The sequence below is a fragment of the Echiichthys vipera genome (genome assembly GCF_963691815.1).
Source record: "Echiichthys vipera genome assembly, chromosome: 4".
In the NCBI taxonomy this organism is placed as follows: domain Eukaryota; kingdom Metazoa; phylum Chordata; class Actinopteri; order Perciformes; family Trachinidae; genus Echiichthys; species Echiichthys vipera.
The window spans coordinates 6,053,807-6,079,146 of NC_139829.1; the positions used below are offsets into that span (position 1 = coordinate 6,053,807).

Here is a 25,340-nt window from a genome sequence, read left to right on the forward strand (position 1 = left end):
TCAGTCAGTATTGGTGAACCCCTACATGCGTCCAGTGTTCCCCCTCTGAGGTCATCATTTCAGACACTTTAACTCTTTCTACATTATATAATTTTACTAATTTTGCACCGGATTTACCAGTAGTTTAGGCAGCAACTGTCTGGACTCTGTACTGTAAGCTGCCTCTGGTTGCCTCATGTATAAAATGTTGACTGTCATACCTTAATGCATAGGCCTACTGTAATGCTGACTCGTATTCACCTCTTTAGCACCTCTGTTGGTTGCCTCAGTTGCTGGTGCATCAGCCACAAATATTATAATTATGTAATATGGTTAGAGAGGAAATGTCGCAAGAATCATGACATAATATCAGACAGGAAAACTACAAAGAGGAACAACAACACTGACTTGAAGACCCTTGAAATTTCCTTACCAGAAATGATTCAAATCAAAAGCATAAAAACACCTGCCATAGTCTCAATGAAAACCAAATTATTATTGTTTATTATATTATATATTACACCACTGTCTTTAACTGTAATTTCACATCGATTATCTTGGGAATAGACTTAGTGCAGATACGCAGATATGTCAACATATTAAGACAAAAAGTAACATTTTGAATGCTACAAATCCATGAGGTGTTAAAAAATAGATCTAAGGGCGTGATCACACTGTCCTCCCGGACCACGACCCGGACTTTAGGGTACTTGTCCCCCCTCCCTCTCCCCCCCGCGCCCCAGCCCCGTTTGAACTCAGGGCGCGCTCACACTATCCTCCCGGACCGAGACCCGGACCGAGACCCGGACTTTAGGGTACTTACCGAACAGGCGGACATAACAATACTGCCGTAGGGCTCGTGCTCGTGCTCGTACACGTGCGCACGCTCGTGCTCGTACATGTGCAAACGGCTCCGCTAAAGCCCACCTCTTTCAAGCGGGCCGTGGCGGCCCAGCTGGCCCCAGTTGAGCGCGGAGCGGTTGCGCTCACACTACTTAAGGGCGTGATCACACTATCCTTTTGGCCGCGGCCAAAACCGGTTTTTCAGCTAAAGTCTAGTACCTTTAAGTAGTGTGAGCGCACCCGCTCCGCGCTCAACTGGGGCCAGCTGGCCCTCCACGGCCCGCTTGAAAGAGGTGGGCTTTAGCGGAGCCGTTTGCACATGTACGAGCACGAGCGTGCGCACGTGTACGAGCACGAGCACGAGCCCTACGGCAGTAGCGTTATGTCCGCCTGTTCGGACATGTAAATAGAAGGACGGACCATGCGCGGACATTTAACAACAACAACAATGGTGGTGAAAGGTTCACGTTGTGTTTACTGCAGATTTGGTCGGATGAAAATATTCAAAAACAGTCGACAAGACGCACAAAAACTCCGAGGTCTGTGGAAAGATTTGTAAACAAAGCCACACACACGCGATCAATGCGTGTGACGTGTTACGGCTTGAAGGCGTATGGACAGCAAGAAGCATTGGCCGAGGCCCAGGTAGTGTGAGTACAAACGGGGCTGGGGCGCGGGGGGAGAGGGAGGGGGGACAAGTACCCTAAAGTCCGGGTCTCGGTCCGGGAGGATAGTGTGAGCGCGCCCTTTAAGGTACTAGACTTTAGCTGAAAAACCGGTTTTGGCCGCGGCCAAAAGGATAGTGTGATCACGTAAATCAAATATTTCACAGCACTACTCCAAGTCTTTTACAATTTCAGCATAGTTAGCCAACTGTTAGAGCTAGTTCAGCCAGGTAGCTAAATTAGTTAGGTAGCTACTTCTTTAGTGACTGCTACTGCTGAAACCATAGCTGTTAGCATTAGTCATATTAGATTGTATTGACTTAACTAATGCTAACTGCTATTACTGAAACTACAGTGGTTAGCTGCTAACTGCTACTACTGAAAACATAGCTGTTAGCATTGTAAATAACATTTACTTGACTAATGCTAGCTGCAACCACTGAAAGTTAGCAACAGTTAGCATTTGTCAAGTCAAATCAAATGGACTTGACTAATGCTAACTGCTACTAGTGAAACCATAGCTGTTAGCGTTGTAAATAACATTTACTTGACTAATGCTAGCTGCAACCACTGGAAGTTAGCAACAGTTAGCATTTTGAAGTCAAATCAAATGGACTTGGCTTATTCTAACTGCTACTAGAGAAACCATAGCTGCAAACTGCTACAACTGTAACGTAGCTGTTAGCATTGTAAATAACATTTACTTAACTAATGCTAGATGCAACAACTGAAAGTTAGCTACAGTTAGCATTTCTAAAGTCAGATAAAATGGACTTAATTAATGCTAACTTCTTCTAGTAAAACCCTAGCTGTTAGAATTAGGCCTGTTAAATCACACTGAATTAACTTATGCTAACCACTATTACTAAAGCCAGTCATTGGCATGATTAGCATTAATCACGTTAGATAACAATGCATTAGCATTATTTGACTGGTGTCATCACTATGTTGCAAGGTTTCATAAGCCTCTGCCTTTGAGGATTTAATTCAGCATTGTGTTGGGGGTATAGGGTTGGGGTCTACATAGGCCTACTTACCGCGGAATTAGGCACTGGTTGTGAAAAATATAACAGACCGGGGAACATAGGGCCCTTTCCTCTCAGGGTCACCTTCAAAGCGGGGAACATCAGACTGTTTTTTAAAAAAAGGGGTCCTATGTTCCCTGCTCTCATACAAAGCGGGGAACACAGGACCCGGGGAACATAGGTACGCTCCCATTCGACTTGACTGATGCTAACTTCTACCAGTTTCATGCTAATCATGTTGAAACATCCTGTTCATTTAGTTAAATAATCAGGGTCAGCTAAACATAAAAGCAGTGACATTGTAATTTTTTTGTCAAAAACAGTACACACACTAATTCTGTTTAAAAGTTCAAACATTATTGCTATTTTAATGAATGGTTTCAATGAACATAAAATGTAATTCCTGCCTCTAATAACCAGTTGTATAGTCTCTGCAAGCATACTGTGTGTTTGAGATAGATCGAGCTTGCTTTGTGGCCTTTGCTTAATATATATTTATTTACAATATTTAATCTTCAGAGGTACAGTTCGTGCTGCCGTTTCTATGCATCACTGTGACAGGCTTCGCCCACTGCCTTGACCAAACAAATGAAAGCTAACCCAATTTCTGGTTACAAGCCTTTTTTAAAAAACATGGAAATGTTTCAAGTATTTGCCATTCCCTCGTAACAAAGACTCATATTCACATATCAGTGTCCGGCGGACTAACAGTAGAAGTGCATGGCACCGTGGTTAACCTGTGCACTAGGAACCCTGTAAATGTGCAAGCGATACATAGCCTATATGTGTGTGTGTGTATATATATATATATATATATATATATATATATATATATATATATATATATATAAAGAGAAGCCATAGAGAATCTAATATAGCCATAATAGTACAAAAAACACTTTATTTTTTAGCAAATTTAGCAAATCATACTCTGTGATACATGAAGCTCTTAATGATGTCAGTGCAATAAAAGAATAAAAGAAGAAGAGCGGCAGGGACGAAGCTTTAACATGCATGTCTGGATTTTGTTGAAGACGTGCACCCAAAAAATCCTTTAAGCTCATTGTTTATTTAACTAAAGGGAGAGCTGGAGGAACTGTTGTGCACAACATCAAAATCAGATAAGGGACTTTAAAGAGTAACTTAACACTAAATCAAATTATACGTGCAGGCTTTTTATCATACTATTAATTAAACTAGTCTGTGTTTAGTGTTTGGGAGTTGCAAAATTATTGTTTAATAATGTTGTTTTTTTTTCAGAAAATGTCTGAAAATAAACATTAACACGACTCAAACATATTAATAATAATTCAGCCCATTTGTGAAAGAACAAACAACAAAACAGGTTTTCATGCCTAGAGGTAAGGATTCTCTTCCACTCGTATGTTTTACATCAAAACATGATGTATTAATGTATGAATGTCATTATTATTTACTATATGTACCTTAAATAGGTACGTGTATAGACTTTAGGGCGTCCCTACATGCTATTGTGGGCCCAGTTTAATACGCAATTTCTTTATACATTATAGAGGGTCCGTGCTCCGTCTCTCTTTCATGCTCTCTCAGTTCTTTTATTGATTTACTTCTATAGGTAGATAAGAGTAACAACAGGGTGTTAAGTTGCTCTTTAAATAATATGAAGCCTGTCCTGAAACTGAATAAGGGTAAAAAACATTTTTTTAAAAGCCAGTATGTCCTACTGACGTGTCCCTGAGCAAGTCACTGAACCGTCCACCTGTTTTTGAGAAGCCTTTCAGCTGAATTCATTCAATTCTAGAGGACAACCAGCCGGGCGTCGATTTAGCTGCTGTAGCACTTTAGGTTCATGCTGCTGAATGTTACTTGTGTGTCCCGACTGTATTTATGTATTCTGTACAGATGTACTCTATAACAACATGCACACCATCAGTGTTTTAATGTACTCTTGTTGTCAATAAATACAAACAGAACAAAATACAGTACAGTCAAATATTTGCCTCCTTTCGAAGATCATCTCAGTTATTTTGTAGCAGTCAAAAGAATCATTCATATGCGAGCAGTTACATTAAAACCAAAGGCACGAGACATGAATCGTGCCAGATGTAAAGGCAACAAGTGTGGAGGTCACCTGAGAATAAAATGACTTTCAACGAAACAGACAGAAAGTACAGTTTTGTACTTACGTTAAAACTCAGTTGGTCAGAAAGGTACAGAACCATGTTGCATTCACAAAAGTCAACAATTATAAAATACCGTATCTCGTAATTACGAATTACCATTTCAAGATAACAGGAACAGATCTAATAATAAGATTAGGATCTCGTAAGTTTGAGAAAATATCTTGTAATCATGAGATCGTATTAATACTAACTCATAATGACAAGATAAGGTGTCCAATTTATTTCCATTTCTTTTGTAAAGGCAATGTGCTTTCGTAAAAAAGGGGCTGTGGTGACTAAAGATGTAAACAAAAAACACCCAAACTGCTCAGGGTCCAAAGAGTTTAAGTAAATATTCAGGAATCTTCTGTCAAAACTGAGGAGAAGTCACAAACCACCATTAAGCTTCAGTTAGAACGGCAGAAATCTGGTGTTTGTACGTCACAGAGGATGAGAACATGTGGCATTAAAAGATCATTCTGTTTTAATGAACTTCTTTTTTTACTTACCTTCCTATTTCATCTCCTCTTTTATTTATTTTTTACAATTTTTTTTATATTTTTTAATATATTTATTTCTGTATTTCTTTCATTATATAGAGGGAATGCATAAAGAAAATACAGAAATAAATAATTTAAAAATAAATTTTAAATACATAAAAAATAAATACACTTAAAAATAAATAAAAGAGAATAATAAACAGCAAAGTAAATAAAGAGAGGAATTAATACAGAGGTAAATAAATAAATTAGCATCCATTTTTGTCACATTTGATCAATTAATACCTACATTTATTTTGTATATTAATTGATTTATAAAGTCATGCATTAATGTATGTATTTAGTTTTGATTTTGGCAGGTTCAGCCCCCCATAAATGCGGTGTTACTACTGTACAGTATGTTGTTAAATGCGCTTCAACAAAGTCATTAGGTTTCATCCTCTGAGGAACATGAACGTCTGGATAAATGTACTCGCAATCGATCCAGTATCGATTCAGCGTGGACTGAAGAAGTGGAATGAACAGAACAAAAAATGTGTTTGTAGTCAAAAGTCATTTTTGCAGGTAGTTAGGAAGCATTTCACGTTCCTCTTCAGTTGTAAAACTCTGCCACTAATGTTGAAAAATGACTTTTAATTCCCTGAGAGTAGCGCCTGACTCCGGTGTGGGCGGTGGAGCTCCGTCTGGTGGGAGGTCAGACAGAATTGGGAGTGTTCCTGTCGTACGTTTGCTCCCACGCCACCGCCCTGCAGATGCAGAAGAAATCCCAGAGGTTGCAGAAGACTCCGCGGTCAAACGGGTTCTCCTCGTCTCCGCAGTTCTTCAGGTACGAGATCCTGTGACGCGACATGAACTCCCAGGTGGTGCAGTTGATGGAGACCAGGTAGAGGTGGCAGCCCAGCAGCAGCACCACCACCGCGGAGAAGACGCCAACGACGGCCAGCGCCGCCAGCAGGAACCCGTTCGCTCTGAACCACAGCTCCCATGTGATGCTGGGAGAGATGCCTGACCTGGAGAAGAGAACACTAACGTTTATTATTATTTTTTTTTTTTATGTAGATTATGTGGTTGTTGTGTCGATACACTCATTCATTATTATTTTAGATTTTGATTTATTTTATCTCTTGGCGGTCACCGGTTGGGTTTTACATCAGTGAGCAAAGCTGAGAGGAGTTTTTCTGGATGAGTAATATATTAAAAACAATAATAATTTCAGACTCAAGATGGCCGGAGAGATTGTGGCTGACCCCTCCCACCAAGGACACAAACTTACACGCACAATAACACAAATCTCTACCATCTCCCCATGCACATATTCTTTGCACTTTATACTGTAAACTTTTGCACATAACCTGGTCAATATTTTGCACCTTCAATATTTTTGCATGTTCCTGGACAAAAACTGCACCGTTCTTCAACTTTAAAAACAGGTATATTTTAAATAGTTCTATTTTTAGACGTGGGGAGAGGGGAGCTCTTTTTTTCCTTTTAAGTTCATGGCTTTTACGTCTGACTGCTGGACGGCGCTCACAACAACAGCTACTTGACAGTTACATGCCACTATATGGATTAGGACAGGCGGGTTACATCGGCTGTACTTTTGGCATTAAACAGTCGCATGCTTGTCAGTTTATAGTTTAAGTGTAATTCTAGCTAAATCATCCCATGGTCTTTTTCAGCACTTGCATTCATCAAATAAGACATCGAGCGAGTTTTTTTTCATGTGACAACTATTAACGGAGAAATCCGGGAGAGTCGCTAACAGCGGACGTGGCTAACACTGATTAGCTCAGGGCAGCACAGTGAAGGCATTCAAAGGTCTTCTTTAACCACTAATACTGCTGAAAATAACAGCAAACCTCTGCAGCAGCATGAGAAGAGTCCCTACACAGAAAACAAAGCACCAATGGGCTCCTTCCTTTTGGATTGACTTTAGTAATCCACTTGAATGGACTTTACTATGAGAGGAGCTGGTACAGGGGCCAGTAGGTAAGTCTTTAAAACACTGTTTTAATAAACTCTGGGTTCACTAACTACGTTGTTGCTGCTTTGTTTCTGTGTAGGGACTCTTCTCATGCTGCTGCAGAGGTTTGCTGTTATTTTCAGCAGTATCAGTGGTTAAAAAAGACGTTTAAATGCCTTCACCGTGCTGCCCCAAGCTAATCACTGTTAGCCACATCCGGCTGTTAGCGACTCTCCCAGATGTCTCTATGGCTTGTTTGATGTATGTAAGTGCCGAAAAAGACCATGGGATGATTTTGCGCCGGAATTACACTTTAAAGCTGCATTTGGTCAAAAGCAAAAAGAAACACTAGAATCTGAGGCAGAGTGCAACCTCTTCCTACATTTCTCCCTCTGGCCTTACATTTTCTAAAGCTTGAAACCAGAGCAGAGAGGAGGTACAGAAGTTTTGATGTCTCCAAAACCACTTGAATTACAATATGATGGTGTGTTATTATGGATTTTCTGCCCAAGAATGCCAAAAATAAACTGCCTAACACAGGTTTAATAATCCATTTACCAAGGTCTGCTAGATTATATTTTACTTTTACCAAACCAGTGAGCTGATTAAATACACTCCACAGTTCTGCAACTATAAAAGCATGCTGGATCAATTTCTGAAATGAGGATCACTTTGAACTTTGAAACTGTACTTTAGCAACACATTAAAACCCCTGTTTACCAAATGTAAACAGATTAATCAATTCACTGCTACTCTCAAACTCTCAGGTTTCCTAATGCGGCCTCACGTTGAAGAGATAAACCTTCGGAACAGATGTGACACATTTTCAAAGACACATAACTACGGGGAACACACATATTCCATCAGATAGGAAGGTTTATCTTGAAGGAGACAGACGGGGAGTGTTGAGCAGACGTACAGAGCGATGTGAAGCGCCCACAGCAGAGTGAGCAGCTGCACCAGCAGGTAGACGATGAACCAGCGGTGGTTCCTCTCTCCCACACAGTTCTCGATCCACGGGCAGTGGTGATCGAAGCGGCGAACACAGCGTTTACATGTCTGACAGTGCTTTGCTCTCATTGGTTGCTGCTTGGAAAAAGGGGAGGGAGAGGGAGGGAGAGAGAGACAGAGAAACAGAGAGAGAGAAAAATGATATAGACTATTTTATGTCATGATTTTGACATGATTTCCTTCCTTACATCTTCATTAGATAATGCCTCATTTGCATATTTAAACATAACATTTCAAAACACTAATAACTGTATAATATCAGTAATAAACTGGGGAAGCGTCTTGATTTAATGATGATTGCCCCGTACCTGGCCAGAAGTGACCATTTTTGAAACAGACGGTGGAGCAAAGTTATTCAATATGATCGCTGGTGTTACTGCTAGCTAGCTAACTTCTATAGCAAGGTGCAAAAATGAACAGACGACTTTTAAGAGTGTCTTTTAGTACAACCAAACCCTAAACAATCCAGTCATTTTATAGGCCACCAAAATTCTTAAAATCTTTCTCATTTTGATGAACTTAAAACACTCAAACACAAAAATAAGGACAAATCCAAACGGGACAACACCGCGATAGCAACCTGTCAATCACAGGGTAGCCCCGCCCTAAAGCATCCCCTGCTTCATGGTCCATTTGACTCTAAATGGGACCATCATTTACTAAATGAACATCATGCTGTACTGAAGAAGACTTGAAACTAGAGACTGAGACATAAACTCTATTAGGAAAATGTTTACTGAGGAAAAAAATCAAGAGAGAAGTTTAGGCTCATTTACTTCTATACAATCACACTTCTTGTAGCTTTAAGGCACCATTTCACCACTCCACCACTGACTTCACTTTTCAGATCAGGAGGTTGCGGCTTAATACATATTAATAAACAAAAAAATCTCCGTTGAGTTGGACAGCTTGAAAATGAAACAGAATATAAAATATACAAAGAATATAACAAAAATGTGAGGAGGTTAAAGACCAACTGGTGTTAGGTAACAGCTGGTTACCTGCAGCAGACAGTGTCCACAGCGCCGCAGCCGCGGGGTTGGAGACTGAGGAATCATTGACTCCATTTCCTCATTTGAACCCTGAATGCAACACAGATTGATGTGGGTCATACGTGCACAAACACACATACAGTACGCACACTGTGACCTTGACTTAAAGGACTTTACTCTAATCTTACATCATGTTTTAGTCTGTTTACTGAAACATGTTTTACGTGTGTAGCCTGAGGTAGATCGAGGTCGGCACAGCTCCAGTTTGGACGAGGGCAGCAGCTCAACAGATTTTAGACACCTAAAAAGATAATTTTAAATTTACACAGGGGGAACTGAAGATGTTATCTATGCTCTCTTTTCAATCCACCAGGCTCCATTGCCAAAAACTGTGATTTTACGTCGCAGAACTTGTTGCTGTTTTACTGCTGCTTCAACTGGTTAGTTTGTTGTTGTTATTGTGTGGCTTTGGTGTTTCAAATGGTTAGTTCAGACTCACCAAAGTCACACAATAACACAACCAAACTCACCGATGGACGCAGCAATAGACCAGCAACTCCTCTTTGCTGTGAGGTTCTGCTGGTCTGGTCCTGTGTCAGGAACCTTGGAGTGACATTAGATGGTGCTTTAAAATTTGACAAGCAGGTTAGTTCCAGCTCTGACTCCTATCCATGATTAAGGCCCATCTTCCTCCCACAGACTTAGAGAGAGTGATCCATGCCTTTATTACTGTAACTCAGGGAGACCATATTACACCATTTTTGGCCTCGCTACACTGACTCCCTGTCCTCTTCAGGATTGATTTTAAGCTTTTGTTATTTGTTTTTAAAACTTTAAATGGGCTGGAACCTCTGGATTTATCTGAACTTTTACACTGTCACACTCGGTAAGGTCGGAAAATCAACTGCTGCTGGAAGTCCCCAGGATCAGACTAAAAACCAGAGGTGATCGAGCCTTTTCGGAGGCTGTCCCTAGTCTCTGGATTAGCCTGCCCTCGCATATTAGATCAGCCCAAACCCTGGAGGGTTAGGTCCTAATCCACCTTTTCTCCACGTTTTTTCAATTCAGGCTGAGCAAGACACTCGTTTACTGTATTTTATGCTTATTTTTCTTATTGTATTGTTTACTGGACAGTACTGCACTTTGGTCGACCGTAAAGTTTGAGTTGAGGTAAAAATGACTGTTTTTGTCAAAGGAGTCTGGTGGCTTTGAAGGGAGTAAAGATAACACCTTTAGTTCCCCTAAGGAAAGGAATTTCTGACAGCAAGGTAAAGTGGTGAAAAAATATATAGTCTACACTTAAAGTGATGTCAATACTTGTAGGTGTCTAAAATATGTTAAGCTGCTGTCCCTGTCCACAGCAGCGTCTGTGTCCATACTCCTGTCTGCTTCTCCAAACTGGCAGCATGTTAGCTGTCATCTATAGGTAACACACTGACTATGAATAAGTACCTAAATTCAAAATATCCAAACTATCACTTTAACTCCAGCTGTAAGAAAATCAATTTCACGGACTGTAAAACATGCAATGGAGTGAAAAGATTTTCTGTTGTAGTAAACGTCGATATTTTGGTCACAGTTGCATTATTATTATTGCACCGTTATGTATTTTTGAGCACAACGTGACCTTTTTTCATGTTGTAATGTATCTGCTTGTTAGTTCATCTCACCGTGACGGAGTCAGTGAGGACAAAACCGGGGTCCATTAAAGAAACAGCAAAGTATAAGAGCACCGACAGCACGACCAGGAGGAAGAACAGAACCGGCAGCAGCAGCTCTCCTCGCTCCTCACACTGCCGCAAATCTACACACACACACACACACACACACACACACACACACACACACACACACACACACACACACACACACACACACACACACACACACACACACACACACACACACACACACACACACACACACACACACACACAGGCAATGATCAATGATATTTTGGACTATTGGTGCTTCCATGCAGCAGTAAACCTAACATTTAGGATGTATCATCACAATATTACAACAACCAAACACCAGGATAATGTGTTATATCTCATATATAATTATATCAACGGGGGTCCTCCACTGATTTATTTCAGATTTTACTACTTTGATTGTGGAAAAAGTTGGATAAGATAAGATCAAATAAACCTTTATTGATCCCCAGCAGGGAAAAGACAAAAATATATGGTTCCAGCTTCACACTTTTGGATTTTTACTTCTTCAACAGTAAATTAATGAACTTTGTTGCCATTTGCACGGTACAGGGCAGTAGGTACATTGGAATATTTCTTGTCTTACTCCCCAAGGCAACAAAGTACTTAAATAGCAAAAGACAATTATCCAGTAAAACAGTAGAGAAAATATAAATAACATTTAAAAACACACACAGAATAAAAATACATCTTAAACAACATGGAGCATAAATAATATTCAGTAAGGCTGAATAAAGATCTCAGACAGTCGGGAATATAACTAAGTACATTTACTAAAGTAGGCTGTACATGGTCAAGGTATTTGTACTTTACTTAAGTATTTTATGCTGATTTATACTTCTATTCAAATCCATCTCAGAGGCAAATATTGTGTTTTTACTGTCCTACATTTGTCTGACATACATACATGAATAAATGCATGAATTTATGGGATAAAACTGACAAGAAACTAAAGATGTATAACTCAATTCACAAGATCAAAAAAATATGGAAATATAAAGTGATCAACAGCAAATAGATCAAAGAAACAAACCTTGGACATGTCATATTTGATAATGCATTTTCAATGTAAGGAAATGTATTTGTTTTCTGTTCGTTGTTGGGTTTTTTGTTTGCGATTATTTTTCTTTCGACAGATTGACCTATAATAATAATAATAATAATAAGATGTAGCTCTATTCAGTCTACATGACATGTTTGGTTACTAACTTGATTGAAATTAGTTTCGTTTAATTTGAGGCATGATATTGTGGTTATTGTGTTATTAATATGGTAAAACAGATTCACATACATACATTATACACATGTAGAAAATGAAACAAGATAAATAGCTGAAAAAAAGAAAAACTTATATTTAGAGTATTCAAAGTATATTCACAGTGCTGTATTAATACTTTTACTTAAATAAGGGACCTGGACACTGATATATTATATAGGAGGTATTTGAGTTTTTCAGGACAAATTAAATAAAGCAACACTTTCTGGGTCAGAGAACCTGGATCTGGACAGGTCGTCCTGGAACACCCCAAACTACTCCACTGTTTACTATTCCGTGTTGTTTTAGGGGGTTAGCCCAGTCTGAAGGAACTTACCGGTGTTGTGCAGGAACAGAATGAGTGTTATGACCCAGGTGAGCAGGGTGTGTGTGGCCCGAACCACAAACCCGGTCCGGAACATGTTCTGAACCATTTTAAATATCAGAAATATCCCTTTTTCTTCTTTTGCACCGCTACTAACTAACGTGGCTAGCTAGCTACTTAGCTAGCCACGTTAGCACCAACATAGTTAAAATAAAAAATAAAACAAATACTTATCAAAACAAATACATTTAAGCCATGTTAGGAAATACATATGCAGTTTCTAAAGTCGTCATGTAGCTAGTTAAAGTAACACATGCAGATTATATGTATTTCGTCTGGTTCTTGTGTTATCCTTCAGTGTTGCCTCGTCTTTGTTTTGGTACGGGAGCCTGCGGGGGACCAAATAGGCGAACTGAACGCTGCGCGAAAATAGGTCAAATGAGTTAGAATTATACTAATCCTAAAGTATATAACAACCAGGTGGAAGGAGTACTGCGATCTTTTCCTTAAGTAAACGTAGCAATACTAATACTCGATACTAATACTAATAATAAGAAAAATCAGACACATTCAACACATATGAGTGCAGTTATCATACAGTATCAGCTCAGTTTATACTCTTTTCTTTATTTATTGCTGGATTTTTATTGTATTTTTACATAACTATGGCTGGATACTGTCGATCATCATAGTGGAAGAAAGTGCCATAAAAATGCTCCAAAGTTAAATGTTGCCATGGGGAAAAACTGGCCTGCCCATTGTCAAAGGGGTCTGTTGACCTCTGACCTACACATGTGTTATTTTCTATTTTAAAATGGACTATTGTAATATTTTTGCATCCTGGGGTCCATCGACAGTGCTGAAGGTCATACACTGGGTCTTACTGTAAACATGAGACTCTTGTGGATCCAATGAGCCCAGTTGTCTTCATGTGTGATGACGTCTGTCCCTAGAGGAGACATTTCATTGTCTAAAAGTATTCGTTGTGACCTCGAGGAAAATCACAGCCTCATGAAACTTTACAGCCACAAACTAGAGACCTGGAGCATTCAGAGGATGCATGGCTTTCACCAGGAGATTCATGATATAAGAGGGTTTCTGACCACACAACACAACACAAGTACTCGCCATACAATCGCAGAAATGAATGCAAATCACACCAAATCACAGCATGGATTTTCTCTGGTTTTCCTTAAGGTCTGGGTGTCTTAATGTGGGATTTTAGAGGATTTTTGACCATTTTGATCAATTCTCCAGCATCAAGTGTGTAACAAATAGGTTTCTCTAATGAGATATGATCGAGCATGGCCATCATAATGTTAAGCCCTCATACAATTTGATCAAGTGCCTAACAAAACACATTTATTTTTTAAGGTGATAATGAGGAACATCCTGTTACCTGTCTGTCCCAACAACAAAAACAATAACAAGCCATTAGCGACTATACAAACATCTTTATCTGAGTGAAAGTGCACCTTTTTCCTGACAACAGAGGATTGTGTTGGACCTCCCTGTTGATAAGACTGCGTCACCCCACCTCTCACCTGTTGCCCTCCTGCAGATACAGACTGTTTGTCTGATTCTGCAGGTTAAAGTGTTTCCATCTGTCGCAGCAGTTATCGTTTACCTTCATCTGAGTTACGCAGCAGCATGTTGTTTTATCCACACTGGACTTTAGCTGCTGTCTTAACTGTTGGAGTTTGTGAGCCACAGGAATGACCGTAAACATCAGACCTGAAGTGGAAAGTAACTAAATACAATAAATACAAGTTCTATAAACACAGTTAAAGTTATCATTTCAGAATTGTACTGAAGTTAGAAGAATTATCACCCAAATGAACCCCAAACGTCAAAAGTAAAAGTACTCAGTGTGTACAACAATTTAATGTTGTAGTTCATCAACGTGGAGCTAATTTGAAATACTTTGTGTACTAATGAGTTGGTTAGAAATATATATACTGCAATGAAAAGCACATAAGAATATCATGTTTTTTATGTAAAAAGTAAAACGTTCTAACATCATGTCCATCATTTGATATTTCTTTCTCTTTTTTATATTGAGTTAAGAAACTATTCTTTTTATTGCATCACAGATAGGACACATTTTTTCCACTGATTATCCTTTTTAGGGGAAAAAATATTAAATCATATTAATATTAATAAGTATTATGATTAAAAATGTCCAAATCCCAGGAGAACGGACTTGCAGTGATCACAGGGAGCTGATTAAATTATCAAACTCATATTTGTTGTTGTTGTTGTTGTTGCTGTTGTTGACGATGATAAATACTTACATACACAGCACATGCAACAAACACAGTCCCTTTCTACTTTAAAAAAATATATATATATCTGTTTATTTCATTTTTCAACACAGTAACTATGATTTGATATTTCTTCATTATTTCTTTAACTTGTTTTGTTTCTTTTTATATCTTGATATTGTTTTTATTGCTAATATTAAACTATTTTTCTCTGTAGGATTTTATTATTGTAATGTTTCCTGTTTGTTATATCTGTCTTAAAATGTAAATATTTACTTCTGAAATGTAGTTTAAAAATTATAAAGTAGCTTCTCAAAGTATAATTGCCTCAACATAAGTACTTGAGTAACTGTACTTAGTTACGCTCCACTACTGCAATTACTTTTTATTGCACTACATGTATTCTACATTTACTCAAGGACAATTTTGAAGACAGGTCAAGGGGATAGTTCACAGAAATGTCCTGCTGTGGATAAGGCAGCAGGTAAACACATTTTAGACACATAAGAAAGTAATATTAGTTTAAATCATTTATTATCTGTTATTTAGATAGCTCTCTTCAATGCCACCAGAGTCCATTGACAAAAACAGTAATTTTACCTCACAGAACGCAGGAGTTACTTTTCTACTGCTGAAATCGGTTCGTTTGTTTGTGTTATTGTGTGAGTTTGGTGATTTAAAGTGTTAGGAACTGAGCCCTTTAAAGTAAAGGTTAGGCACGTAGTTGTTAGAGTTGGAATAAGTCCCCAGGAATTTAATGTAAGTCTATCCCCAAAAGTGACCTTAGTAAACACAGTGTGTGTGTGTGTGTGTGTGCGTGCGTGTGTGTGTCGTATGCAAACCCAGACAGGACCAGCTGACAGCCTCTGGGCTTCAGCTCATGGCAGCACTTGGCGTACCTTCAGCACCTTTTGGCGCTCATCTGGTGTCCCAGTTTATCTCTGCAGCCTTCATCCTGCAGCCTGTCGGTTGGTTTTTATAGAGCCATCAGGCTTAGATATCACTACAATCAGCGGCCAAATCACATTATGTAACAGTGTCTGCAGGAACATCAACACGGATAAAATGCTGCAGAGACTGCAGCATTTTAGCTTCTCAAAAGGAAAAGACGTAAAAAGTGAAATATGACATGCAGAAGGTGTTTAAGTGAGACTGAAGTAGCAGAAATGAAGTGAGGGAACAGATGGAGAGTGGGGTTTTCTTAAACTCACTCACTATTGGTTAAAATAAAAACTTGTCCATTGATTTGACATGTTTTTACCTTTTTATCACTGTGGTGAGTTTCTTTTCATGTGTAACTGATGGGTAAGTCTGTTTTGATGTGTCTGTGACAATGAAGACTGAACTGAAACCAGCATAAAGCATTCATGATTCATTTTTGACCTGAAAAATAATAATAAATGAAGATGCTTAAAAGTTAATAATGACACATAAAGTATACCATTTTTCTGGGTCTATTTAAGGTTAAAATTTTTATTTTCCATGCATTTTTTATAATTAATTGCACTGCATTATTTGTGAACTTGCATGATTGAAGTACAAAATAAATGGAGGCAGGCCCTGCATTATTAGCTTATGTTGTGGCCCTGTCAGGATCAGTCGTGGTCTGACTATAAATATAAATATTTGCCCCAGGACCCCGAACAGGTTGTAACTTTCTCTTTAATTAACATCTAGCAAACAGATTATTTTGGACATGTAGATATTGTCATATTTTTTATTTTGTTTGTTTTAAAAGGTACTTTTCAAATAAAGACTTCTTATCATGGTAAATGGACTTGTACTTCTATGGCACCTTTATAGTCTTCTGACTACTCAAGGTGCTTTCACACTACATTCATCCATTCACACTGATGGCAGTGGAAATCTACATACCCTCTAATCTAACCATTCACACCACATTTACACACCCATGCGCAGCACGGGGAGCAATTCAGGGTTCAGTGTCCAGCCCAAGAACACTTCGATATGCGGACCGGAGGAGCCGGGGATCGAATCCCCAATCTCTCGAATGGAAGACGATCCGCTCTACCTCTGATCCACAGCCGCACATTATGCATGTAATTTATAGTTCTTGATTTTGTGTTATTTGCATATTATGACAGAAAGAAATAAAGTCAATTATTATGAACCCCATAGTATTATTGGGATTAAAACAATATACCATTTTGTAATTACATTTTATTTATATCAGTAATTGTAGAAGGTCATTTCTACAATTACAATTTCTAGCAGCCTCTTTTGTCCGCTTCTGCCACAGTTTGAATGAAACAATACACAGGATTGGTCAATCTTTCACATGCTGGATGAAAGCAGGGCTGGGATTGGCTGGTCTTTTTTACGTTTCATTACACAAGAAGAAGGCGGGACCAAGCCGAGCCATCAATGGGTGGCCTCAGCGATTGGTCGGTAGTAACGTGACGTCACTGTGGCCGGCGGGACAGCCAATTACGTAGAGCTATTCCGGGAAGGGGCGCGACCTTCGTGGCATTCTTTAGAAGCCGGCGTTTTTTCCCTTACCGGCATTTCAGTCTTAGTCCGTGGAGGAGACACGCCTTGGTGATTGTATTTATTTATTTATTGTAGTTTCTTTTTAATTTTCCGAAGCCAAACATGCTCGGCCTGTGCCTTTACGTCCCCGTGTCCAACTCAGACACGGTTGAAGTGGAATACTTTGAGTCTAACGGGCTGCCGTCGGAGCTGAAGTCTCTCTTTAACCAACTGAGCGTGCTGCTGCCGTCACAGGAGTTTTCAGCCTACCAAAAATGGCGGAAGGTGAGCGGAAAAACCCCACTAAAAACACGAACTTTTTTATCGCTTTGTATGTCAACACAGTCTGTTCGCCATTTATAGTCACCTACGTCTTTAGATCTCGTTACTCTAACCGTCAGTAAATCCTTTTTTCCCGGGCGCCGGAAGGATTAGCTTTGGGGTAGTGAAGCCTTACGACTAGGCCGCAAACCTGACCGGCTTCTGGAAAAGTCGCCACGAGAACATTTTTTAATGTTGGCGTAAAAACTATTTTTTTACGACTTTATACATTTTTGACCTTAGTTAATGCAAAAGCTAGTTAGTTTCCGCCTGTCCAATAGTAATATATAATTTCCATGAGTTTAAAAAACAGAAACTGAACCACATGCGCGCGCTGACTGTCATTCATTCATTCAGAGAAAATCCACCCTAATAAGGAATTTATGCATTTATTTCGTAGCATAGCCTCAAATGCGCAAATTAGCAGTTGTCAAATGTAAACTCTAACAATTCGGGCATTGCAATATTTGGGGTTAATAAAGACTTGTTACTTACAAATTATTTGATATATAAGTTTTGTTATTTCTTTTAATGTCAATTACACTCTCTTTTTCCTGTCTTTCTGTTATTGCGTTTTTTTACAGTACACTGTATTTCATCAAATCCCATGTGCCCACCAGAACTAAATTAGTACATCTGGCAGTACATTTTCTCACTTGTTGCTGTAGAGAAAAGCAAACAAAGACACAAGCTCAACGCAAGTCAGGCAACTAGACATATGTGGCTGCTTTGTCTGCTTCCAAATATAAAGCATATCTGTTCTCTAACTCTTAGGGCTTTCTTGATTTGCTGTTACATGCACATTTCTCCCACTGGGGTTAATAAAGTCTTGTTACTAACAGTCGAAACTGTCAAACTGAACCTAGATTTCAGTGCTGAGAGGTTAAACTGGCTCATGCTCCATCTGAAATCAATTGGACACTGGCCTGTCAGCTGTTTCAGTTCTTTGCACCCAAGTTAGTTAACAGTTTTTTTTTGTTTATGAAGTGATGGGGACATAGCAGTAAGAACAACATGTGTCCTGTAGTGCAGGAATATCAATGGAGTAAATTTAGTGACACAACATTCCCCTTTTCCTGGCTGTGAGTCACATTAATGCATTTGTGCAGGTAGTTTATTGTGCATTTCAGGGGAGCGCAGAATGTCTCGCAGAGTATCATTACAGTCATATGCCTCGTGTACTGTGGACAGCAGGGTCAGGTATCTGCTCTGTTGGCCTGTACTCTGGACGAGTGCCGGTGTCCCTATCTTCTTTTAACTCGGGAGCTTCAAGCTTAGACTGGATTAAATTTGTCGGCGGAGCGGCTTTTGGTTGAGGTCAAAGATAGACCGGTTACTACCTAATTACCTCTGAAATGGACGTCATTCAAGAATGCCAAGAGCATTTTCAGCTTAGCAAATGGGTCATGGTGCTGTCCAGTGAGGTCATGAAACACAAGCCAACCAGTCCACCTTGTTTAAAACAGCCGTATTCAGGACGGCACTCAGACAGAGAGTATTATTTCACAACTTGCTGTACCTGATTCATAAGTGACTGTAAATTATTTGGGTGTGTTAGCACAAATTACTTGTCTGCGTACCACTGCAAGATATAGTCTGCTCCTGTGGTTTCTCTCTGAAACCATGTGAAAAAATAATTACAGTGGAACTCTGTCTCCCAGCGACCCTTATTATTCAAACTCCCCTCTGTCTTCTTACTTGCCTTATTACAAAGTGCCTCATCTCATTCCCTATGTGTTTCTTTTTCTTCCTTGCAGAAAACCCTAAAGAGGGAACAACACAATGCAGATGGACAGCTGGACTTTGACGAGTTTGTTCACTATCTGCAAGACTATGAGAAAGACCTGAAGCTTGTGGTGAAAAGCCTCAACAGGAAGAATGCAGGTATGAGGCCGCCTCAGATGTGCCAGCGCTCGCCTGGTTGCTTCTGTCAGTAGTTCACCCACAGAATGATACATTTCTTACAACTTGTCTTTGTTTCCTTTTTAAGGCCACGTTGATCCTAAGGAGTTCATGCAGTCTCTTCAGGACCTTGGTGTGCATATTTCCCCACAGCATGCAGAGAAAGCCCTTAAGAGGTACTTTTATTTCATCTGTCTGTTTCAGCCATTCATGGATTGTTAGATTAAGGGTCTCAATTTTATGTTTGTTTTTTCTTTTCTTTTTTTAAAGCATGGATAAGAACGGAATGATAACAATCAGCAGTAAAGACTGGAGCAAGTATGCCATGGTGGAGAAAACGGAGAACATTCCTGAGATCATCCTCTACTGGAAGCACTCCACGGTTAGTTAATCAGTCTGCACTTAAACCACAAAAGGGAACTGATATAGAGACAGAACCTAAACAGGGAAGTTGAATTGATAGTTTAAAAAAAGTTAGTGTGGAAACAACTAGAGAATTCTTCTCTTGGTATCAGATGTTGGTGTTACAGAAACCTGATGTCTTACCCCCCCCCCCATCCTTGGGTGTGATAACAGTATTGCTCTGGAACTAATCAAAGTTCAGAGGGTGTTGTACCTTCCTGGTGTCTGGGGAAAAACAGGTCGATTGAAGAGCAAATTCCCTGAAAGCCTTTATCAGCACAAGTCGTACGTCAGCAATTAAGCCCCATTAAGCTATGAAAGGAATTGGTCCCATTTCGGGGGGGATTATGTCGGAAGGATTTGTTCATACTTTATCTGGCTGTTATGTAAAAGAGAGCAGGTGGAGGCTGGGCTGATGTAGTTCTGCTATCACAGGAGACTCATGTGACTTTGAGGTGTTGTACAAGTCGCATCAAATCCAGCAGCCTCAAGTTTGCACAGAGGACACTGATGCAGCTAAAAATAGTGCTGGAGTTACCCCTCCTGTGAGGCCAAGCAGAACACAGCCAAATTACTGGTGAAACATGACCTGCTGGGTCATTTCCAGTGTGCACAAAATCAGATGTTTAATGCGATGTGTGGCCACAGACTGAATCCCTGCAGCATGGCCAGCGTGTCCTCAAGGGACATTAAGACCCCCAACCAGCTATTTACAACAAGGAGGTTGCTGATGCCGTCTAATTGGAGAAGGGCAATTAATAGGCTCAATAAAATTCTGTAACCTATGATAAATCAAAAATAAATTTCACAGAAAAAAAAACAGGAGGATCTTATTTGAAAAGAAGATTGTCATTCAGCTCAGCTTTTTTGTGATAATTATGAATTTCTACATGTGAAGTTGCATTTTAAAAGGTTTAAACGGATCCACTTGTAACATATATATATGTCGGTGTTCTGCTCCTGACCCAGATCATTTTGTCTCCGTATAGACTTTACCCTTTTGTCCGTTGAGCGCCATTAACATTATGACTCAGATTTCAGAGCAGTACAGTGTGTCCATGCTCAGTTAATCAGTTAAATCTCGACCGCCATCTGTGAAAACAAACTTTGTGCTCAATGACAGTCACGCTGGTTGACCATTTACCGGTGACTTGTGCTGCCAACAAGAAAAATGTTAGGAACTCTACATGATGGCAGGTGGTGGTGAAAACAAACTAACTTCTCCTAAAACATCTAAAGGCTGTCCATGTGACATCCACCTCTACCAAGTCTCTTTTGGAGAGAACGCTAAAACAAATGTTCTAAAAGTTAAAAGAGGCTTCTTGTTCTCCACTTACTTGTATCCATCCCTAATCATTCATGTCTCTATTCTTGGCAGATATTTGATGTGGGTGAGAACTTGATGGTACCCGATGAGTTTACTATAGAGGAGAAGCAGACCGGGATGTGGTGGAGGCACCTGGTGGCAGGTGGAGGAGCTGGCGCGGTTTCGAGGACGTGCACCGCACCCCTGGATCGACTCAAAGTCATGATGCAGGTGAGACGACTAACATGGCAGCTTAAACTTTGTTTGTTTAAAGTGGTGCTGAAGCTGGGGAAAGTTATGGTGTCCAGGCCAGGTGGAGAGTCTGGGAGCCGGACAGTGTGTTTGAAGGACGATGACCCGGTTGTCAGCTGTTTTGATGGAAGGTGCATCATGATTAAACATGCTCAATTTTTAAGTTGAATCAAGAGATTTAAACCTAAAAAAAACATTTTTTTATAAATTGCATTTGAATTGAGCTTCTCTGAGGCCATAATTAAGCTTCTTTCATAACTGCAGGTGTCACAATTATGAAGTAACAATTGCTCAAGACTGGGTTACCTAAGGGCTGTAAATGGTTTAATGTTTAACAGGTGTGTGTGTGTGTAGGAGTAGGGGGGGCCAGAGTCCAGGTGCTGGTTGTATGTCAAAGCCAGGCCACTCTGCCAACCAATGACCGCGCTCATGCAGGTGTCACACCCTTTGCCGCGTTAGTGTCAGCGTCATCAATGAGATGAAGGTCTAACTGTGTGGCTTCACAATCTGGGTCAGTGAACCTGGTGTGCGTCAGTTGTCTGGTGAAGAGTCGACTTTGAGCCCCAGCCGATTAAGAGTTTATATGCTTTGGTTATTTTCCCTCATGGTTAATTAAACGGGCCTAGTTTTTGGGTGAAAACTCAACCCTCGCTCTACATGGCACAGCTCCACGATTCAACCCAAAATTCAACCATCATCTTCATTATTTCACCAGCCATAGTAATCCAGTCAAATCTCGGAATAGTGTGCTGATTGTCTCTTAAATGACGACTTCTTCCCCCTCAGGTTTATGGATCCCGAACCAACAACATGTGCATTATGAGCGGGATGATGCAGATGATCAAAGAGGGCGGTATGCGGTCGCTGTGGCGCGGAAACGGAGTGAACATAATCAAAATCGCCCCTGAAACGGCCCTCAAGTTCATGGCGTATGAGCAGGTATGAGAAATGGCTCTTAATGTACTCAATGTGTATAGTGTGTGATTGTTCGTGTGTTTAATGTGATTTTCTTTCTCAATCGTCTTCTCCAGATTAAACAATTAATCTGCAGCGAGAAGGACACTGTGAGCATCGTGGAGCGGTTTGTTGCCGGGTCTCTGGCCGGAGTAATCGCCCAGAGCACAATCTACCCCATGGAGGTGAATATCAGCTGGATTACATGAATTATACAAATACTAGCTAACAGATCCATATTCAGGAACTCTCTATACTAAACTGTTCCATAAATCATGACATTTTCTGCCCCCCAGGTCCTGAAAACCCGGCTGGCTCTGAGGATGACAGGGCAGTACGCTGGTATCTCAGACTGTGCGAAGCAGATTTTCAGAAGAGAAGGACTCAGAGCATTTTATAAAGGCTACGTCCCCAACATGTTGGGCATCATCCCCTACGCTGGCATCGACCTGGCGGTGTACGAGGTGAGCATTTACATCTTCATTCTTTAGCCATAAAACCTTCTGTTATTGTGATGTAGCTTCGAATCAGAGCAAGAGTGTTAATCTTTTCAGCTGCAAATTCAACACATTTGCTGTTTATTGTTAATGCACCAAAAGACACGACTGAGTATCTAAATCTCTTCTTTTCCTTCTTCAGACACTGAAGAACCACTACCTGCAGCAGTACGGCACCAACAGCGCCAACCCCGGCGTACTCATCCTGCTGGCCTGCGGCACTGTGTCCAGCACCTGCGGCCAGCTCGCCAGTTATCCTCTGGCTCTTGTCCGCACCCGCATGCAAGCACAAGGTGAGGCCCTCTTCCACCTTTTTAATAATACTAATATAGTTTTCTGGGGAAAAATGACACATGGAGCATTAAAATGTTATTTGACGTAGAAGTCCCTCCTTTTTAAAGGACCACACCTGTTTTTAATGTTTCTGTGGTAAAGGGAGGGCTGTTCATATCAGAGGTTTATGACAGGATTCAATGATTCTATTGGCCAATAAAAGGGCAGATATTGAACTGATATCCTTACTGGTTTCTGGTAAATGTAACTAGTGTGGGAAATCTTTCATGATAAACGAATCTGCTTATTGTCTTCTGAATTGTCTGCTTTATAAATTATCTTAAAACATTCAAAAGTATTTCATTTACTTTTAACCAAAAGAAAAGCAGCAAATAATTATTACATTTGCGAACCTGTAACTTCATGTTTGGCCTTTTTTTTTTCTCACATTAATAACATTTTTTTTGTTGTGGACCTGAGCTATAATCATGATGAAATTAAAAATGCATAATAATAATTGTAATACAGCATGAAAATAATAAAATAAAGCATTAACATTCTAAAAGTGATATAGCATGAAAATAATAATTAGTAATTATTTAAAATGAAATGAGGGAGAAATAAATGTTAAGAATAATAAAAGAAAGCTAGTCATGTTAAATAGTAATGTAATTTCTCCTGTAATCGAAGGGTAACCTGTCTTTATCATTGCAGCTGCGTCAGGAGGCAGCCAGCAGGTGACCATGACGGGTCTCTTCAGACAGATCCTGCAGACCGAGGGCCCCACGGGGCTCTACAGGGGCCTGGCCCCCAACTTCCTCAAAGTGATCCCCGCCGTCAGCATCAGCTACGTGGTGTACGAGCACATGAAGACACAGCTGGGAGTGAAATCACGCTGAAACTCCCCCTCCCACTGTCACGTTACTTAATGAAGCTTTAATGTGACGAGTGACCCTCACCCCCTGACCTCCCTCCCTTCCTCACACCACTACATGCTATGGAATCCCAGTGGGCCCTCTGGGGGTTCGTGGAGCGATCTCATTCTGTGAATGTCAGCTGACGAAAGGCGAGAAGGGACACCGCACGTCAGGAAAGGCCAAGGTGGAGGATATGGACTCTGTGAGCTCATGCTGCTGCTATTTATGTTTTTATAAAAAAGTGTTGAGAGCTGAAAGGAGAAACGCGAGGGATGTGAATGATCTGTAGAATCGGGGACCAAAGGTTGTTTTTTTGCTCTTCCTGCCACTTTGGTGCCGGAGCAAAACGTCCTGTTTTTTGTTTTTTTTCGTGTTGGTGTGACATTTGAAGGCTTTGGTCGTTTCTAAGATGAGCACAACAGTATTACGCAACTCTACTAAAACCAAGATGCTCTGAGTACTATTTACACGGCAGATATAGCATTAATAGGCGCTTTAATATTTAACACTTCTGCCTATAGGAGGAAATGTTTTTGTTCCTTAACAGGAGGATTTTGCACATGTGAGTTTGATCTCTCTCCACCCCTGTCCCGAAAGAATGAATGAACAGATGTAAGGGTTTTGTGAATGACAGACCGGAGTATTTATTTCCATCTGTCCTGTATTTATTGTTTTTATTGTGTAGGAGAGAGAGGACTGACAGTGCTGCAGAAGAGCCAAATGTGCGATTTGATAACAGTTTTAAATGCAGTGATTTGTATTCAGAGTGGGCAACAGCCTTAAACGAGTGGCTTCGGAACACTAAACGTGGTTGTCTGAAATGTTAGGAGAAAACAAGCTTGCGGTTTGTACTCAGGAGTCACTGTAGCTGATGTTTGAGCAACAGAAAAATCATGTCAGTTAATGTGAGCAGGTGTTGGCCCTGTTTAACCGTAAATGTCTTAATGTTCACCTCAGGTTCAAAGGGCAGGTTGTTGTTTAATTCACAGAAAAAGCACACAGTGGTTTTGTTAGTTTTCACATTCTTACATGGGGGAAAAACAAGGGCTTTGGAAAAGATGAGCGACATCATGCACTTTAATAAATGCTGGAAGGGCCTCTGAATGAATGTCATATCAATCCAGACATATGGATTTAATTCTTTTGTAAAGAAGAATGACTTTTAGTCTTGTTTTAATGGACCATTTGAAGCAAATAAAATGCAAATTCTTGTAATGTTGAGTCTTTGTCTTCATTTCTGTACAGATTTAAGAAGTTATGAGATGTGACTATTCAGTTTCATCTTTGTTGTTTTAATGGTGCTTTTTAGTTTCACTGTTTTGGAAAGTAATAATAGGACTCTACTAAA

At 40.0% G+C, this 25,340-nt stretch overlaps 2 protein-coding genes across 2 annotated transcripts; one reads left to right on the plus strand and one right to left on the minus strand.

Annotated features, from left to right (window-relative positions):
• Positions 1-4,486: 4,486 nt before the first annotated feature.
• zdhhc12a (zDHHC palmitoyltransferase 12a) lies at positions 4,487-12,772 on the minus strand. Its single transcript, XM_083912936.1, has 5 exons — positions 12,427-12,772; positions 10,790-10,923; positions 9,129-9,209; positions 8,036-8,202; positions 4,487-6,163 (listed from the first exon to the last, which is right to left on the minus strand). The coding sequence occupies exons 1-5, from the start codon at positions 12,521-12,523 to the stop codon at positions 5,848-5,850; spliced, it is 795 nt and encodes a 264-aa protein (XP_083769062.1). The 5' UTR covers positions 12,524-12,772; the 3' UTR covers positions 4,487-5,847.
• A 4,455-nt stretch (positions 12,773-17,227) lies between these two features.
• On the plus strand, positions 17,228-25,201 carry slc25a25a (solute carrier family 25 member 25a). The gene is made up of 10 exons (XM_083912973.1): positions 17,228-17,453; positions 19,247-19,373; positions 19,480-19,567; positions 19,662-19,773; positions 21,172-21,330; positions 22,138-22,290; positions 22,383-22,490; positions 22,602-22,769; positions 22,945-23,095; positions 23,790-25,201. Exons 1-10 carry the CDS (start codon positions 17,292-17,294, stop codon positions 23,972-23,974), a joined length of 1,413 nt encoding a protein of 470 aa, XP_083769099.1. The 5' UTR covers positions 17,228-17,291; the 3' UTR covers positions 23,975-25,201.
• The last annotated feature ends 139 nt before the right edge of the window (positions 25,202-25,340 follow it).

Bases quoted from the DNA above. Each gene is read 5' to 3' on its own strand.
- slc25a25a (XM_083912973.1), top strand. From the start codon at position 17,292: ATGCTCGGCCTGTGCCTTTACGTCCCCGTGTCCAACTCAGACACGGTT. The intron at 17,454-19,246 runs GTGAGCGGAAAA...TCTTCCTTGCAG, and splicing joins CCTACCAAAAATGGCGGAAG to AAAACCCTAAAGAGGGAACA. The intron at 22,291-22,382 runs GTATGAGAAATG...CGTCTTCTCCAG, and splicing joins AGTTCATGGCGTATGAGCAG to ATTAAACAATTAATCTGCAG.
- zdhhc12a (XM_083912936.1), bottom strand. From the start codon at position 12,523: ATGGTTCAGAACATGTTCCGGACCGGGTTTGTGGTTCGGGCCACACAC. The intron at 9,210-10,789 runs GTGAGATGAACT...TGTTGCATTCAG, and splicing joins TCCTCACTGACTCCGTCACG to GGTTCAAATGAGGAAATGGA. The intron at 6,164-8,035 runs GTACGTCTGCTC...TCTCTTCTCCAG, and splicing joins TGGGCGCTTCACATCGCTCT to GTCAGGCATCTCTCCCAGCA.